The following is a 17,686-nucleotide window of genomic DNA, read 5'->3' as shown; positions in this document are numbered from 1 at the left end:
CTGTTGCCTTTTGTATTCTAAATGCTATACTTTTTGTGCTACTGAACAATAAAATTTAACAAACTGACACCTTTCGCAGTTCTGTGGTATTTGTTAATGTAGTCGACACGCTTTTTTTTTTTTGTCTTTCTGAAAACTCTCGATATGGCAACAAATTATTAGTAAAAATGCATATCAAGAAAGTACTCTTTTCAACAATAAAGAGGCCAAACAGTGCAGCTCCACAATCTATAAACTTTAACTGCTTATAGGTGTAAATGCTAAAGTTGAATATATACTTGAAACTGAAGGACGGTGTGTGGTAACAAAAGCATCTTGAACAACCGCTGGATGGGTATCCCTACTTATGCTGCCGTCTACTAGTGGCATTTCATTTTACATCACCCCGGCTACAAGTGGCAGACCTCTAATATCGTACTACATAAATCTGCGCAGTTACATCACCACCTAGTGGGTAAAAAACGTAACTGCAAAATGACCATATGTTCAGAACATCAGTCTTTTCATAGGTTTTTAATCGTGATAGTTCTTTCCCCATTTCTTTGTACAGCTGAATTTCTCCGCATTCACTCCTTAGCTGAAATTTCTGTCGAAACACAAATCAACCTGACAAGTAATACAAAATGGCAACGTGATATGTTTTGGGAGCCCCTCTCTTGAGGTCCTGTCAGATGGTATTTACATTGTATGTCATTAAACTAAGGTATACATTGCATGGATGTTAGACATGTACAGGTCACACAATCTGAGATTTAACTGATGACAGTAACATTAAACAAAATAAATATCTCAATGAGAATCTATGTTCACATACATTGATCTGAAGCTTAGTTTGAGAGAAAATGTAAATCTCATGGGACTGTTAGACTTTCTTAGCTTTTGAAGCACATTTTAACACTTCATGGAAAAATCAAGTTAAGGCAAAGTCTGTCATTATAGCATCCAGCGTCTAACTACAAGCCATTTGTATTAGTGTATTGAAAATCATGATTTTCTGATCTGAACCTTTATTTGTCCTGGAATGCAGCTTTTCTCTTCTCAACAAACGCCGTCATGCCCTCTTTTCTGTCCTCCTATTTAAGAAACATCAAATCCAGTGATTAGAGTTCCTCTCTCAACATAAGATAGTAATCTTTCATTTACATAACTGTACAACTCACTGTGGCAAATGTTGCATGGAATAGTCTCTTCTCAAACCGATTGCCTTCAGCCAGAGTTAGTTCAAATGCTGAAAAGAAAGTACAGCTATTACACAAAAATGTTAATGTTATGTTCCAGAATGCAGACTTCTGGTGTGGAAGACAAACAAAAGCAAATAAGGATGTGTAAATTAATTTTTACTCAACAATGGAGGCTTAGGCACCAAGACTAAGTCTTTTAAAGCTTAAACCCATAAATACAATTTCATACATCTTTATAATCCCAAAAGAATCAAGGTTTTTGGTTTAATATCATCATCTCTAGTATATACAGAAAAGATAAATGTCAGATGATGTATAGAAATACTGTAACTACCACCTTCAATGCAAAACAACAGCTAGTAAAGTCAGATCTCACATAATTTATTTAAGTTATTAAATCATACTCCACTCACCTGCATTCACAGCCTCTTTTGCCATGGCTGATACTATCTTGGAATTGCTGGCTATTTTCTCCCCACATTTGACTGCTTCAGATACAAGCTGTTCCACAGGAAACACTTTACTCACAAGACCTATAGAGAAAACCTATTTATATGGTATCTATTTGACCTGAAAACAATATAATACATGTTCATTGGGAAAAAATGGTGATTCTGACGTTTGAAGAACACACCAGCTTGTTTGGCCTCCTGTGCTGAAATCCTGTCTCCTGTAAGGACCATCTCCATAGCAAGAGATTTACCCACTGTCCGAGTGAGCCTCTGGGTACCACCAGAACCTGTACAGGAGAATACCTATATGTAGCACAGCCTACTTGTAAAATTAAACAATGGTAAAATAAAATGAAATAATAAATACATAATGTAAAATAAAACAAAACAAACACACTATGAACACAGCTGTTTCACAGACCCAGAGACACAACAAAACATTATTTACCAGGAATAGTTCCCAATAAGATTTCAGGCTGTCCAAACTGAGCTTTTTCTCCAGCATAAATGATGTCACACATCATGGCCAATTCACAACCTCCACCAAGCTGCAAGCAGAAATTAAATAAGACAATATAAATACACTTTTCAGTAAGAAGATAAATGTACAGTAAAACCATTTGATTACTCACAGCATATCCATTCACAGCAGCTATAACAGGCTTTTTAACTGTCGATACTTTGTTCCAGTGCCCCAGAAAATTGCCACCATAACATTCTTGAAAACTTCTGTTCTGCATTTCTTTGATATCAGCCCCAGCTAAAAAAAAAGAAAAAAAGAAAAGCAACATTTAGATGAAATGTGAACCCCAGGATCTGAGAAATTTATATTTTCACAATGGCATATAAACATCAAAGTTGAAGCATATATGACATACCTGCAAAGGCTCTTTCACTACCTGTGATGACTACTGCTCCAACTTCATTGTCTTCTTCAAAGGTATCAAGAGCTTTACCTACTTCAAGCATCAGGCCCTCACAAAGTGCATTCAAGGCCTTGGGTCTGTTTAACTGAATGAAACCCACATTCTTCTTTTCACCTTTTTTGTCAACCAGTATGTAATGGTACTGGTCTCCTATAGATGGCAAAAAAACAACAACAACAAAGTAATCTCTAAATGTAACAGGTTTTGAACACTTTCTACAGCCAACCATATTTTTCCTCCTGAAATTAATTGAAAGCTCAAAGCTATTTACATATATCCCAGAACAAATGCTACTGTAATTATCATAATCTCCAGACTGGAATAGAGGTTTTACATCTATAATATGTTACCTCTTTCTGTCTCCTGACAATGACGTAACAGATTAAAACTGCTTGGAGACATCAAAAAATGTTGACAACTCAAAAAATATGTACGCATTATCTTACACATAGTAAAATGCCGTGACCTTGACCTAGCTAAACCCGTCCCAAAAGAAGGCAAACCCCATTTACATTTACATTTATGTCAGTTAGCTGACGCTTTTATCCAAAGCGACCTACAATCATGACTGAGTACAACTTGAGCAACTGAGGGTTAAGGGCCTTGCTCAGGGGCCCAAAGTGGCACCTTGGTGGTGGGTCTTGAACCGGCAACCTTCCAATTACTAGTCTAGCTATCTGAAATTAAATACCTGCATCTTTTCTAGCTATCGATCGATCGATTGAGACATACTGCTTTCCTAAAGGTTCTCAAGAACAGCTGCTAACCGAAGAACACATATCTAAGCTAACACGCCATTCATCTTTAGCATTTTATCATTCAAACGCAGAGAAGACCAACGAGAAAGCTAGCCAGCTAGCTACCTAAGCTAAGTAACGTTAGGTTAACCAGCTAGCGTTAGCTAGGTTGACTAGCAAGATGTCAATTATCGAACAAGTCAAGTACTTCTTTCGTATCATGTAACTAAAAGCTAACGACTAATAAACAACTGACAGAATGTGTTTCAGAACTGTGGCTACACCATTTTATGTAGCTAATCGTTATTGCAACGTGCTGTCGGTATTTTAGCTAACCAACCTAGCGTTAGCTAGTAACATGACAAGCGACCTCGAAACCAGTGTTGTATCGTATGACGAGCTTGGTCAGTGAGTGACATTGAACAGTGGCAGTTGCATAAATATTTTTTTATAGTTACCTGAGCTGCATTGTCGAATATTTGCAAATGCAGAAGGTACAAATCTGACTGGTTTCAAAACTGAAGCAGCTGATCTGCAAAACACTGCCATATTTGCAAAGCAGGTCACACGGGATACGAATTACTTCAGCAGTGCTTCTCAAAAGTCCTCGCTGCAGCGAAGCTTATTCGGGGTTGCCAAATAACAAACAACCCCCCCGTACATATTGATTAATCGCTACAAAAAATTAAGTTTGCACAGTCGTAAAGATATGCCTTTTAGTTTTTATAATTTTATAAAAAAGTGAAGTCTAGTACTAATTTCCTTTCTGAAGTGAAAAAAGAGTTCAAGAAGTTCTCTTCAAAGGGTCTCCAACAGAATCTCACTGATCAGCACTTAATATGTTGTTTTATTGTTATTTTGAGGTTATATATATATATATATATATATATATATATATATATATATATATATATATATATATATATATATATATATATATATTACTTTGCCATTATGCGAAGTGAGAAACATGGTAAACCATTGTATGTTATTGTTTTACAGCTGGTGTACTTTAAAATGTTAGTATTCACACAAAATGTGTTCTTTAAAAATCTTACACAGCAAAACTAAGTTTTTTTTTTTGTTTTTTTTTTTTAATAAAAAGAGCTTCTGCTGAAATAAGATCACTTTAAATAGTCACTCCTCCATGCGCAGTATAAAAAAGACACTTTCAGTTTATGATCCAAAATTGGAAAACTGTTAACTGCCAGTATTATTTTTCAGCAGCTGTAATAGGTTAGCCTGTTTCCTTTTGGCTTCCTTATTTGGAAGAATCTTAACATTTCTATTGCATTTACCATATTAGCTGTTAATTGTTAAGTAAATCCTGTCTGAGATGTTGTTCAGTCTAAACTTTGTAAATTGTAACTCTTTTTGAGTCCAAATTTTCTTTCAGTTATAACTTAGTTTCCAGGCCAAGTAGGCCTGGAGACCTTCATCTACTGTTGCCTTCATGTTTTTATTTTTCAAAGCCGTACACAACTTCATTAAGAGTGCAGCAGGGGGCGCTGAAACTTCAAAAATGGCAAATTCCACACAAACGTGTGGAAAATGTGGAATAAATGTGAGAAACGTTTTTTCTAGAATAATGTCATCTCTAGTAAAACTCAGTCAGTCTGTGAGGTATGACAACAACAGAAAGGGACCGTTATGAAACGGTCAGAAAATGCCTGCAAAACAGTGTAATGAACCTCAGAATTAAACAATGTTGCTTCACAAAAACAAACAAAGGTTCTTTTGTTTAAAATGTAAAGTTGACAAGCAGTCTTTGAACCAAGTGCCTGCAAAGTGTCAGAGTGTATCTGGCTTCAAATAGAATAATAGGATAAATAGGAATAAATTAATTGCTTGCTAAAATGTTTTTGTGTGTGATTCTTATAAGATTTCATATTACTTACCCAGACGTTCTGACCAGCTGTTATTTTACTGAGGTTTTATCTACTGAAAAAAATATATTATACAAGTATTTGTATTTAAATTACTTAAAACTAATGTAAATGTTTTTTAATAATTACCATGAAGAAACAACATGTACTGCATAGTCAGATGATCTGTGAGTTTTATTTGATACTTTACAATGGCTGCACTTAGTCAACACATACATTATTTAAAAAATTACATTATATAAGTTTAGTCATATCTTACACATCACAAGCTTAGCTTGGAAGATGCTATAAAAATTCCAAGTCAGTTGATGAAATATTTTGTTAAGAATTTAAAATTTTATCCACCATCCATCCACACAGCCATTATTCCACAGGCACAAATTTATATAAAAATGCAGCTATAGGAATACGGAGAGCCTATTTCTACATTCCAGGCTTTCAATTAACTTTTCACATTCACTGTAGAACCACATTTAACATATCTGACATCACAAGCTAGCTCTACTTAATAGGTAACTGTGTAAATACATGTGAAATAATCCCAGAATAAAAGAACACTTTCACCTCTTCCTCATCACAGCAGCAAAATTAAACTACAAATCATTGGATAGAACACACCATATTATGCTATATGCCATTTTAAAGAAAGTTATGCAACTACAAGCATGTTGAATTGCTTGTAACACAGGAATTTAACTAGTAACACTTGGATCTGATAGCTTACACACTGACAGTCAATCTCTGAGTAATATTAAATAGAAATGAATCTCATCTTTACCCTGTTCATTATCAGTTACCTTCAAGATAATAAATACAACTATTTTCAATTGGGGTCACTCCATTTAAATCTGAGATTAATTTACTTTATTGTTGAAAAACAATAAAAAAAAATGGAGTACTGAGTATATGTATTTGCAGGCCCAAGAGGACAATCAGGATCATAGGGAGCAGAGTTAATAACTCATGTAGGTAAGCCAAGTATTAGATCCAAAATTACCATATATTCTTATATGGAAATACTGGAAGATTGGCTCAGCGGGTCAATTAGGGATTGCACAAAGGCTGCTTCCACAATCACAAAAATGTGGATGGCAATGACTGGGTTTAAGAACCAACTCTATTTCCTCAGTAATTATAGGCTTTTGTCAGCTGTCCATGATATTATATTCCTGTGAAAATGGGCTCTCAGGTCAGCCCACTCCCTCCCCATTCCTCAAGGACTTACTGCACTTTCGAGAGCCTCATACAGCAGGCATGCACACTACTCATAGTACAAGTAGGATCAGTCAGTCAAACACATCACTTTTGAACAATCAAACAGCACCAGATGTAAGTGCAGCAACATAACACTCCACATAAGTAACAAACAGGAACACAGTACTGTTTGGGTGAATGAATATGGTCCAGAAATGTGATATTCTCTTGAGTTAAAAATGTATTCCTAACCATTCACTATTTTTTCAGTTGGTCCACATAGGTTTGTTTGGTTTTTTTTAATTACCTGAATTATTTTAGTAGCAGAACATGGTAGAATTTCTATTATTATGTTAACTCCTATAGATACAAAATTAAACACATTTTCTAATGTTAATTTAACACTGCAGTGACCATGAGTTAGAAAAGAATGGCCTATGATAAGGCACAGAGTAAACTGTTTTTCTTCTAAAATGATCTTATAATTCCAACTTCTAACCTTATGCTCTACGTGGGTGGTTATGGACTAGCATCACTAGGTTCCTACACCAAGCTGCACACATATAGCATAGCTGTGGAAGAATGTGCATGTAATGAGGTTCTGCTATATGGCCACCTATAAATTCACACTTGAAAACTATGTGGAGCAACAGAAATAATGTGACATCAGAAATTCATAAAGAAAGTTTCCAAATAAAAACAAAACAGAATGTACATGAAACCCAGTGTAAATACCTAGTCTCTTTCCTTCACCCTGTCTGTCTCTAAACAAGCCTATTATCAGAAAGTGTTTATTCTGGAAGACTTGAATTTGAATTTCTGATAGAAGAAAAACTAATGAACAAAAGTGTGATTCATGGCGTAAACATGTTCATATATTGCTAAATTACAGGTACTGCTGAGAAAGGTGACAAAACAATACATAACAAGTTGCTACATGACTCTTTAGAACAGCCTCTCAGATTAAAGTAGAGATTTGTTTTAAGCACCTGCATTGTTTGGATACAGGGAGGTGATGGCATTTGGATACTGGCTAGCATGGTATAAGCTCTGAGTCTGGGTTTTTTACTGTGCTGTCATAGGATCTTTAGCTATGAGTATCATCAGCTCCAAGAAGTGGATGGGCCAGCAGTACAGAGTAAGAAAGGTTCATGATAATTTTATTCTGATCTACTTATGGAAAGTATCTCTCAACTTTAGATACTCAAGCAAGAATACAGTCCAGGCCAGTTTTGAGATTAGCACAATTTGGTTTTTTTTTCACAAAGTTTGCTGCTTCAGTTTTTATGATAGCAATTTGCATTAACTCTAGATTGTGAAGAGTGATCAGATGAATTGTAATTAATTATAGTCATTCCTTACCATGAAAATTAACTTAATCACAAAAATTACTGCATTCCAGCCACTACATTTCAGCCCTGCCACAAAATGACCTGCTAACATCATTTCAGTGATCTTCTCGTTAGCTCAGGAGAAAGTGTTAACGAGGACAAGGCAGCTGATATCACTCTGTCATGCTGATTAGAAGAGCAGACTGGTTGCTTTAAAAAGGTGGTGGTGCTTGAAGTTTTCTTCCATTAACTATGGTTACCTCCATGAGAAGAAAAGGTGAGTGCTACCATGAGTCCTGTGTCATGCCAACAGTGTGGCATCCTGAGACCATTCATGTGTGGGGTTGCTCAAAATTTTGCCTAAGAAAACTGCCATGAACACTGCCATCAAAACATCCTCCAAGAGCAACTTCTCTCCATGTTCCAGGATAAATTTGGTGATGAACAATGCTAGTTCCAGCATGACAGAGCACCATGTCACAAGACAAAAGTGATAACCAATTGGTTCGGTGAACAAAACATGGAAATTTTGGGTCCATGGCCAGGAAACTCCCCAGATCTCAATCCCATTGAGAACCTGTGGTCAATCCTCAAAAAGAGAGTGGACAAAACAAAACACAGAAATCGATCAAACCCAGCACTTATTAGGCAAGAATGGGTTGTCATCAGTCAAGATTTTTCCTAGAAGCTGATATCCAGCATGGCAAGGCAAATTGCAGAAGTCTAAAAAAAGAAGGGTAAACACTTTAAATATTAAGTCTTTGCTTAAACTGGATGTATTGGTCAGTAAAAAGTAAAAAAACCCCAAAAAAACATATATAACTGTACTTCACAATACCATATAAACATCTGACAAAAGGATATAAAAATACTGAGGCAGTAAACTTTCTGAAAGCCAAAATTTGTCAGTCTCAAAACGTTTGGCCACGACTGTACAGCAGAATACTCTATACAAATGTACAATGTATACATTAAGATATCTACTAGTATAGAAACTGGTATGTGAAAACTGTCAACTTCATGGTCCAACTATATGTAAGCAGAAGTAGAGATAAAGAAACAGTTGTGTGTCTGCATGTCGTTCCATATAGGGGACAAACTCTCAGAAAACTTCTGGGAAGAGGAGAGAAATATCAGATATCTTGAAATTACAAAAACAGAAATAAAAAACTTATCCTGGTAGGCAATCACGTGGCATTGCAGTCCAAGAAATAGCTATATATGAAATGACACAAAGATTAAGGTAATTAGAATTATGTTTTAGCGCTAATAGTGAAGACATAAGCTAAGTTTGCTTCTTCCCCACTGGTTACCATGGAGACTACAAGTATCCATTGTTACATTCAAGAAAAGATTCAGCCATATTTTACTTCAATCTTCATAATTACTAATTAGTTAAAAAAATACAGAATGTAAACTTCAGGAAGTAAAATTTTGCAAACTGAATGTACATGGACATTTTGCAATGTGATGTTTTAAGTAAATCAATAACATAAAATCACAATAAAATTTAACAAGGATTTTTTTTAAAAAAACTTCTTTAGAATGTATTTCTTGTACTAATGCTAGAAATTAGCTTGTCATAGACATTTTATTATTGTTTTCAATGGCTTGTACAATCTTACTAACTTCATAATGTGAGTCTTCATTTCTAGTCATGGTAATCAACCACATAGCTTAATTAAAAAGCCCTCAATGTACTACATTCTACATTAAATCAGTGCAAGGTTTTTATCCCCAGAAAAAGACTAGCAGTTGCAATGAACAGCAGTTGCCCAGAGAACCTGGTATATTTACCTAGTATAAGGTTAATCATAGATGCTTCAATGTGACATAGGGCTTACAACATTAATTCTCATTGTCTCTAAATCTAGGTTATTAACCCTAGATAGGCCTAAATCACTGAGAGATGTAATATGTGTGGAATGGCAATGCTCAGTATGCTCCATGACTCTAGCCATCCACAGGTAATTGAGAAAGTTTGCTTTTCTTTTATGCTTTCTGCTTTCTGCTAATGTTCCTTCTATGTTTGATTTCCTAAATGTTTTTACCATTCTGAAACCAGCTCTACCCAGTGCCATGCATAGATGGTACCTTTTGTAGCAGTGAGATTCTCCTGGCACTCCTGTACCTTGGAGTGCTTATAATTACACAAAGGTCCCTGAAAAATAATCTACATAAAAAAGCTACAGTGTGAAGGACATCCAAAACAATACTTTGCTGACACTGCAATCGTTCGCCTGTTATTTCAGAAATGTGAAGCCGTAAAAAGGGGATAAGGACAAAGAAAGAACAGGATGACGAAGTATAAGTGGTAGTGATGTCTTTGTAAGAGCAAAGGCATGGAGACTTTCACTGTCAGAGCATTACAAGACACAGGTGGGCTCGGTCACCTGTGAGAAGTCCTCTCAGGGACATGCAGAAGTATGCTGGTTTAGCCAAGCTTGGTGATATGTAGACTTCCAACTATTCTGATCATATCAATGGTCAGCAAAGACTTCACTTTGTGATAAAAGTCAAACAACTGATGTCCATCCACAAAGATTCTAAAACGCTGGTGTTCACAATGGATCTCAATCTGAATAAGAATCAAAATACAGAAAGAACATGCAATGAGAAAGAGAGAGTTAGAGGGAGAGAACTAGAGAGGGAGAAAGACAACAAATGTTTTAGTCACTGAGTCACATATTGTTGGCAGAATGCTAAAAGGAAGCTTGATTGGTTTTGCATGCTTATCTCAGCTTTGTACTGGATCACTGATTGATCTGGAAATGGAGTGATCTGTTTCCTCCAGCTCCATTCACCAACCTCATTATCTCAGCTATCTTTACCTTTAGCTGCTGTCCAGCTCACCGGCCTACACGGCTCAATTTTGCCCCCTCTTTTGTCTTTTCAACTTCAGTGATCATAACATTTGCATTATTACATCACTTTGTTTAAAGAGGATTTTTCAAATACAAGATAAGTCTCATGCTGCATGTATTGGTGTAGTCCCTCATCAATAGCCATTAAATGACAGGTTCACTGATTTACAATCCAGATCCTATTGAAACCATTGTTTCCCTTTATTTATATCTGTGCATAGCAAATATGAAACTTGCAGTATGGTTATGTGTGCCTTCATGTATTATACTGAAAAACAAAGTCACAAACAATGCAAATTACTCAGGATGTATACCAAAATCTAGTGCATTAGGTAACCTAGGTTACAATAGTTGAGATACAGGGCAGTAATTGCAAATAGTCCCAAAAATGAAATGCGAAATAACCCTTATTCAAAAAATGTTCTAAATAACATAAAAGGACACACATGAATATTCTTAGGTTTCCTTTTTCAAAAAGAACATTTTTTCTGGGTTTTTGAAGCTTAAACGACTGTTTCATTAAGATAGGTTTTTAACATTATTGTATATATAATGAATTCAAATGCATGTGACAACTAACAATGGTGGTCTCGTGCTTGTTTCATCATTATTAAAAGCGAAAAGCCCAGTGAGGAGTTACAGAAGAGCAGTAAGTCCCTCAATACCAAAGCTCTCAATGAAGTTGTGCTATATGTGCTTATAACTTATGGGAAACGATATTAATGAGATCTGTGATTAAAAATAGCAAAAAATATCCTTAAAGGCAGAATAAACAAACTAATATGGTCTCTAAGGATTAGGTGGCAAGAAAAACATTCCATGACTTTAGAACCTGGCAATAGCATGGTGCTGGGGTTAACATAACCATCTAAATCCACATAAAGCTATTTGGTAAGACAGTATTGTATAGTCAGACAGCATATTTTTAGTTTGTTTCTAGCTTGCACCTCCAAAAAGCTTTCAGAGCTTTATTTAAATCTTTGTGATGATTTCACTTAATCATGCCAATAAATAATCTTGCTCATTCTCAAATAAATAATGCTCGATCCCATACTTTTGAGATGTTTTTGCATACATAAAACCTTTACTTTTTTAACTGACAATATTGAATTTCTTGATAACTTTGACTTTTCTATTCTACCTTTAAGCCTAAAGACCATTTGAAATGGAAATCATAATACGTTTTCAAGAATTTTGCCTTGAAAATGTGGCAAAGTAAGATCTGTTAATTACCCTAAATGGTTGATCCTGAATAAAGGGGAAGTATGGAATTGCAGCCTCCTCTTCACTCCATTTCCCAGAGACCCTTGCATTACGTAAGAACTGCCGTTCAGAAAATCTGGCACTAAGTTTCAAGGCCACATCTGTGAGTTCTTCCTCATCCTTCTTCTCTGTACTGCAGCTACAAGTCAGACTGACGTCAAAGCTATACAAGAGAAAAGTCATTCAAAATATAGAAATATGACAAATGATCTATAGGCACTGCTTTTAGTATACACTTTCTTAATATTTACTGTAGACAATATGTCCAATGTAAGTAGTATACACAACAAACAACCTGGAGAACTGTAACTATAATCTGAAAAAGGGTTAATGAATTATCAAGTCTAATTTGATTCAACACAAAAGCCTTGTCTAAGATAAGAGCACAGACTCAACTAAATTTATTTGCTTTTAGGGAAGCCAGAAGGCCTAAAATCCAAATACTGGCAATGTGCATGGCATCTAGGACAACTGCCAACACAGCATGATCCAAATAGGCTACCTGGTTGTATATCTCAGCATTTGGCCACTTAAAGAATCATTCTGAGTGCCACTTGTAGTTATCTTTTGTGATGATCATGTCATACAAAAATAAATTCAAAACATGCACAAATGAAAAAAAAAAAAAATTCAGGCCACCACCAACATGAAAAACAAGAGTTGAGACTAAATTTTAGTTTCATCGACAGACACCATGACCTCTAGGTTCTTTCTCTGACACTCTGGGTGCTTTATTTGACAGGACAGGTGAGCACCCAAGGACATACATGGAAGCCATTCACTCGCACGTCTTTTCTATCAAAAGCTTTGACCTAACGGAGATGATACTCGCAAAGCTGACCTGTCTGGCTCTGAATCGACGATACCCATGACGATGATCTTCTTCCCTGGCCTCATCCCACCTCTGATTCGTCCTTTGAACGGAACCGTCTGTGAAATTAAAATCTGGGAATTAATTAAAGTGTTGGCTAAACTATTTTAGTATAAGGGCCCATGTATTTTACGTTAATATCTGCGGCTACTGTACCAGAATTCGTGAGATATCCTCTTTGTCGGGGGAGATCAACCCAGCGTCTCCTATTGAATTGTTAAGATGATCATCTTCGGTGTTCTTGGGTTTCATCCAAGACAGAGAGAAGGCACGATTTAGCAGGTGTAAAATAACCTGCAACACCGCTATCGGGTCATTGATAATGATATAAAAACGCCCACCTTGTTCATGCCGGCAGTAGCCTAACAATGAAAAAGTATACACCTTTACAGTCATTTCCTAAAGAGCATTAGAGTCTATATAGCAAATCAAACGACGTCGTTATATTTTGTGTTTCAGTCTGCTCCCTTTCACGCCTTTGATGCATTTGATGCAAAAAATCTCTCTAAGGTCTGAGATTAAAGATGTGTCTGCAGCACACCACGTTTCAGTGCCTTACTGTACGGCGCTTATTCGGGATTGACATCACCGTAATTAATGATGGAATATTCATATTGTGTTATTGAAAAAGATACGCGAAACTATGATACACGGGACAATTTTAGTAGAATTCATTACTCACTTTTGCGTCCTTTTCCATGGTCGGCTCCGCCATCTTGTGCAGAATACCATAGGATGCTTAGGCAGTCGAAAGGCGGTCCAGCCCAGGAATTTGTCAGCTTCGTGGCACTGGGTGACAGGCGACTATTACAATGTGACCAAGTAAAAGAGAAATTAGGCTGCAAGTCGCATCTTTGTGACAGATAACAAAAAGATAAGTCTGATTCCCGTCGCGTGGATGACACGTGCGATAATATGGATGGCCGTAAACCCTCCGTATACATAAACCTAATCTGGGCAAATTTCACCGCCCCTTTACCTAATTACCCTAATTTCGAAATATGACGTACATTTCTATGCCTATGCATAGAAAGCATAGATAGGTGTGGGTAATGGTTGAGAGGACGCGTTTGTTGATTGCGATTTAAATTTGGAGTGCTTTTAAAATATATAATATAGCATATACATGTTAAAATACAACTATACTATTCATGTTGTGTTGGAAAACTGTTCAGAATAGTCAAAATAACAAAGTGACTACTAAACCGCAAACGCAGCCAAAGTGCGCTGGACATACAGAAAATGAGAGACGAAATGCCCTCAAGTGGCTCTTTAGAACAGAGCTGCGTGGCTCAAACACCTTAACTCTGAAGTGATGTGTCATGTAAGCATATAACACATAAATATAATTAAATATGTACAATTTAAAAATATAACTAATTCACTGCAGTACAAACTCCTCATGTATTTTTAAGAAAAATAAAGAAAAGAAAATAGACAAGACCTTTAGTGATCTTTATAAACATCATGCAGATCATCTGCAAACATCTGAAGTAGAATACAGATGCTATATTCAATAATTAAACAGAGGCACCTATAGCCAAGTGAATGCATTTGACACATTAATTCATTATTATTATTATTATATATCCTCACAAATACTTAATTGCTAGCTTGCTGAGAAGGGAATGTTTTGCTTATGTGGACGTAACTTAATTACTGCAACTGCTGTAATTGTAATCTTGGTCTAGCGCTCATATAATACCTGGAATTCTTAAATAAATACTTACCACGTATATTGACATATATTTTTATGTTCCAAATAAATAATTTTATTTTCAATCTAATCATGGTATGTGGCCTGTTTAATTGTTATGTGAAGATTTTAACATGTGTACAATTTAGATTACAATATGCATACAATTTAGGTTTGGCAGTCCTGTTAATTATGCTCAAACTGACAGAATAAAAAAGCCTGTTTTTAATCTTTAAAACACTTGGGGGCAGTCTTGTGCAGTGAACCAGTAAACCGTTCAATGCTTCGCCTTATTACCTGTATATATAATGTATATATAGGTCTTCCCTGTATATATAGGTCAGTGGAAGGTAGGGAGATTTCCTTACCTATAGGGATCTATATGGTTTAGATAGTTAATAGGATAATTATTTGATCATAATGTTTAATTTAATATTATTTTTGTTTGATCTGATAATAGGATTCAAATTCCCCCAATCTTTTCCAATATTCTTTCTCCCAATTTTTTGATATAAAAAAGAACTGCATTTAGAATAATTTATGTTTTTGCAATAATGTATCTATGTAGTTCAAAAACAAACTAGCATTCTTACACTGAAGACATGAACTTATCTGGCTTAACCATAATCAAATACAATGCACACAGGAGTTTAATGAAAACAGTGTGTGTACAACTGGTGTTCGTACCTGATTGTCAGTGAATGGTAGCACACACAGTGACCCAGTCCACTCATAAGTGTATTTGAGCATGCAAATTTAATAAGTGTTTATTTAGCAGGGCCAGGCTGTAATTAGGTTAATGCTGCAGACGTGCAGCCCTCCTCTCCTACTGCTCCATTCTCCTCACCTGCTCAGGCGGAAAGCCCTGCAGACAGAGCAGGCAGTGGCCACAGCGCTAGCCTGCCCTGCCCACCTGGGCCTATTGGATACCTCGTCTGTTTCCCCGTCTGCCTTGCATACTGCCAGCGGCCGGTCCTTCAACTGACACCAACTGTCAGCCACCAATAATTCTCTTGTGAAGAAATATGGGTCCTGTGATAAATGGACTGGCTTTTGTTTTTTTGGGGTTGATTAAATGATAGTGTATAGAAAGTGATTAAGAATTGAGAAAATTCTGCAGAATAGGGGAACTGCGCAGAGGATTGTATCTGAACTGGTACTTTCATCTAATCATGACTTTGTTTAGAGGATTTTAGTTTTTATTAATCTATATTTGTCATGATATTTAAAACTGGATATTCTTCATCTTCATTATTGTATTTCCCTCTCTGTATCTCACTCTCTCTCTTTCTTTCTGTGTCTCTGTGTCCCTTGTTGCTTATGTGTTTTCTGAATGTCACACTCCCACACACTTCCTCACACCCACTGCTTCCATGCTGCAGCTGTGTGTGGTCTGCCTCTTACTTCCTGTTCTGGCTCCTCACTCTGGGCCTTTCCCCTCGACACCAGCACACTGGAAATCACATGAACATGTTCATGCACAAGTATGCAATCACATGCATTATCTCTTACACCTAATTTTAAATGTGAAGATGCACTGAAGGTGTTTTATACTGTTAATGTAATGATGGCTTCTCATAAGGTATTATCATTCCTGAATGTGTTGAATATCATTTAATTTGTTCATGAATATTAGGATTACCATTATTTTTCTTCTCTCTCTCTCTCTCTCTCTCTCTCTCTCTCTCTCTCTCTCAAACATTTCTATTTATGAGATATTTTGTAAAACAAAAAGTGGTGTACTGAATACTTTAGCTGTATTTTTGGAAGTGCAGATGAAACTGTGGGAGTACCTGTTCTGAAGCTAATGGGATTATTTCAATTTAAAAATATTACTAGACACTAAGTACTCAGACAGATTCTTTCCTCAACACCCTTCACTCCCCCCACTCCCCCAAAGTCTTACATTAAATTCTGCTGTCTCAGTATCCATCTTCTATTCAATCGGCTCATCCCTCCTCCACTTCAGCTCTTCTTTTCCCCCATGTTTCAGCTGCTCCTTAGTATGGCTACTGAGAAGCACTTTGTGTCCTTCATAATCATTAACTCCCAGTGGCCTTTGGCATTGACATATGTCTACACAACCTCAGTGTAATATGATGAGACCTTTTATTTAAGACAAATGACTAAGCATCTGTGATATTTTAATTTATTCAAGTTATAATAAGCAAACATATTTGTCTCTGGAGGTCGTTATATATGTGCTACTGCTTAAAGACTATGGTAACCAATGACCTTGCCATTATGTATTATTTTTAACCACATTTATGTAACTCTTACAAATTGTGCTATCAATATTGTTGATGCATCATGTTCTTTTGTGTATGTGTATATGAGGCCATGTGAGGCTTTTAAATGTATTTGTATGACAACACTTGTTCCACACTGCCAAAAAAGTTAAAACAACCCAGCAATCTGGCATCACTAGCTAAACATGTTCCACAGAGGGTGGGGATCAGAGAGACGTGGGGGCCTCTATACCATGCGATTCACATTCCAGCCATTGGGGGCAATGCTGCGCTGACGTAGGCGTTATATAAACATGTGCGGCCGCATGTGTGTCTGCCGAGCTCGGCTTGTGGTTGGCGGAGAGAAGGCGTGGCTCCGTTCCCTCCGCAGCAAGAGCAGAACAGGATCATTCAGATGTCCTCACAAAGCCAACCTGACAGGGAGAGGAGGAGGGAGAGGAGGGGAGAGCAGAGTGCAAGCCTGCTGCAATCTCCCATTCTCTTTCTGCCTGCATTTCCACAGAAACAAGGGAGGCTGTATATGTTCTCTGTGAACTGAGCAGAATCCAATTATAAATGCAGCTGCTTAGGCAGTTTGTCTCCCCAGCTATGTTAACTGTTCTAATAGCTGAATAGTCTTGTGTGTTATTGCGCCATACTCGTCAGAATATGTAGAGAATAGTCAAATAACCATCCTGCTGCTTGTGAAATTCTCTGTTCCTAATAATATACAGAGCAACCCTATGCACAGAGAGAAAGAAGAGAGAAGCAACACAGTTAACCTCTGGGACAGGTGTGTAACTAAACTGTCACTGTCCTTGGTCAGAGTTGTGGAAGAATCAAAAGGACCAGTCATCATGAGGTACTCTGACCTCAGTGTAATGAAGCATTGTAGTCACAGTATATTGTACTGGGTTGAATAAAGTGGTAAAATTCAAATTTATACCAGATTAACAATCTGGGTTTTTACATATATGTCCCTACAAATATTAGAATGAAAATATCACAAGCTATGCATCATGTGCACCTACAGCTGAATAATGACCCCACTCCTGAC

At 36.6% G+C, this 17,686-nt stretch overlaps 2 protein-coding genes across 5 annotated transcripts; both read right to left on the bottom strand.

Annotated features, from left to right (window-relative positions):
- Positions 1–498: 498 nt before the first annotated feature.
- On the bottom strand, positions 499–3,923 carry echs1 (enoyl CoA hydratase, short chain, 1, mitochondrial). Of its 4 annotated transcripts, none has more exons than XM_081724977.1 (9): positions 2,910–3,553; positions 2,512–2,709; positions 2,266–2,393; positions 2,082–2,181; positions 1,816–1,920; positions 1,595–1,714; positions 1,161–1,228; positions 1,006–1,073; positions 499–586 (listed from the first exon to the last, which is right to left on the bottom strand). In XM_081724977.1, the coding sequence occupies exons 1-8, from the start codon at positions 3,007–3,009 to the stop codon at positions 1,008–1,010; spliced, it is 885 nt and encodes a 294-aa protein (XP_081581103.1). In that variant the 5' UTR covers positions 3,010–3,553; the 3' UTR covers positions 499–586; positions 1,006–1,007. The 4 variants fall into 4 exon arrangements, with proteins under 4 accessions (XP_081581103.1, XP_081581102.1, XP_026873452.2 ...); XM_081724976.1 differs by having other exon boundaries at positions 499–606; positions 2,910–3,552; XM_027017651.3 differs by lacking the exon at positions 2,910–3,553 and adding an exon at positions 3,755–3,923 and having other exon boundaries at positions 499–1,073.
- A 1,415-nt stretch (positions 3,924–5,338) lies between these two features.
- On the bottom strand, positions 5,339–13,649 carry lgalslb (lectin, galactoside-binding-like b). Its single transcript, XM_027017581.3, has 5 exons — positions 13,388–13,649; positions 12,862–12,945; positions 12,676–12,764; positions 11,805–11,997; positions 5,339–10,285 (listed from the first exon to the last, which is right to left on the bottom strand). The coding sequence occupies exons 1-5, from the start codon at positions 13,418–13,420 to the stop codon at positions 10,142–10,144; spliced, it is 543 nt and encodes a 180-aa protein (XP_026873382.1). The 5' UTR covers positions 13,421–13,649; the 3' UTR covers positions 5,339–10,141.
- Positions 13,650–17,686: the final 4,037 nt, after the last annotated feature.

Source organism: Electrophorus electricus, chromosome 12, assembly GCF_041902795.1.
Source record: "Electrophorus electricus isolate QZ-2024a chromosome 12, ASM4190279v1, whole genome shotgun sequence".
NCBI classification, from domain to species: Eukaryota; Metazoa; Chordata; class Actinopteri; order Gymnotiformes; family Gymnotidae; genus Electrophorus; species Electrophorus electricus.
The sequence above is the reverse complement of the archived record's forward strand: the minus strand, read 5'-3'. Positions and strand labels throughout refer to the sequence as shown.

Coding starts and splice junctions, on each gene's coding strand:
- echs1 (XM_081724977.1), bottom strand. CDS start 3,009: ATGTGTAAGATAATGCGTACATATTTTTTGAGTTGTCAACATTTTTTG. Junction 2,182..2,265: donor CTGCTGTGAATGGATATGCT/GTGAGTAATCAA, acceptor TTCTGCTTGCAG/CTTGGTGGAGGTTGTGAATT. Junction 1,229..1,594: donor AAAAGAGGCTGTGAATGCAG/GTGAGTGGAGTA, acceptor CTTTCTTTTCAG/CATTTGAACTAACTCTGGCT.
- lgalslb (XM_027017581.3), bottom strand. CDS start 13,420: ATGGCGGAGCCGACCATGGAAAAGGACGCAAAA. Junction 12,946..13,387: donor CCATGGAAAAGGACGCAAAA/GTGAGTAATGAA, acceptor ATGAAACCCAAG/AACACCGAAGATGATCATCT. Junction 12,765..12,861: donor AGGATATCTCACGAATTCTG/GTACAGTAGCCG, acceptor TTAATTTCACAG/ACGGTTCCGTTCAAAGGACG.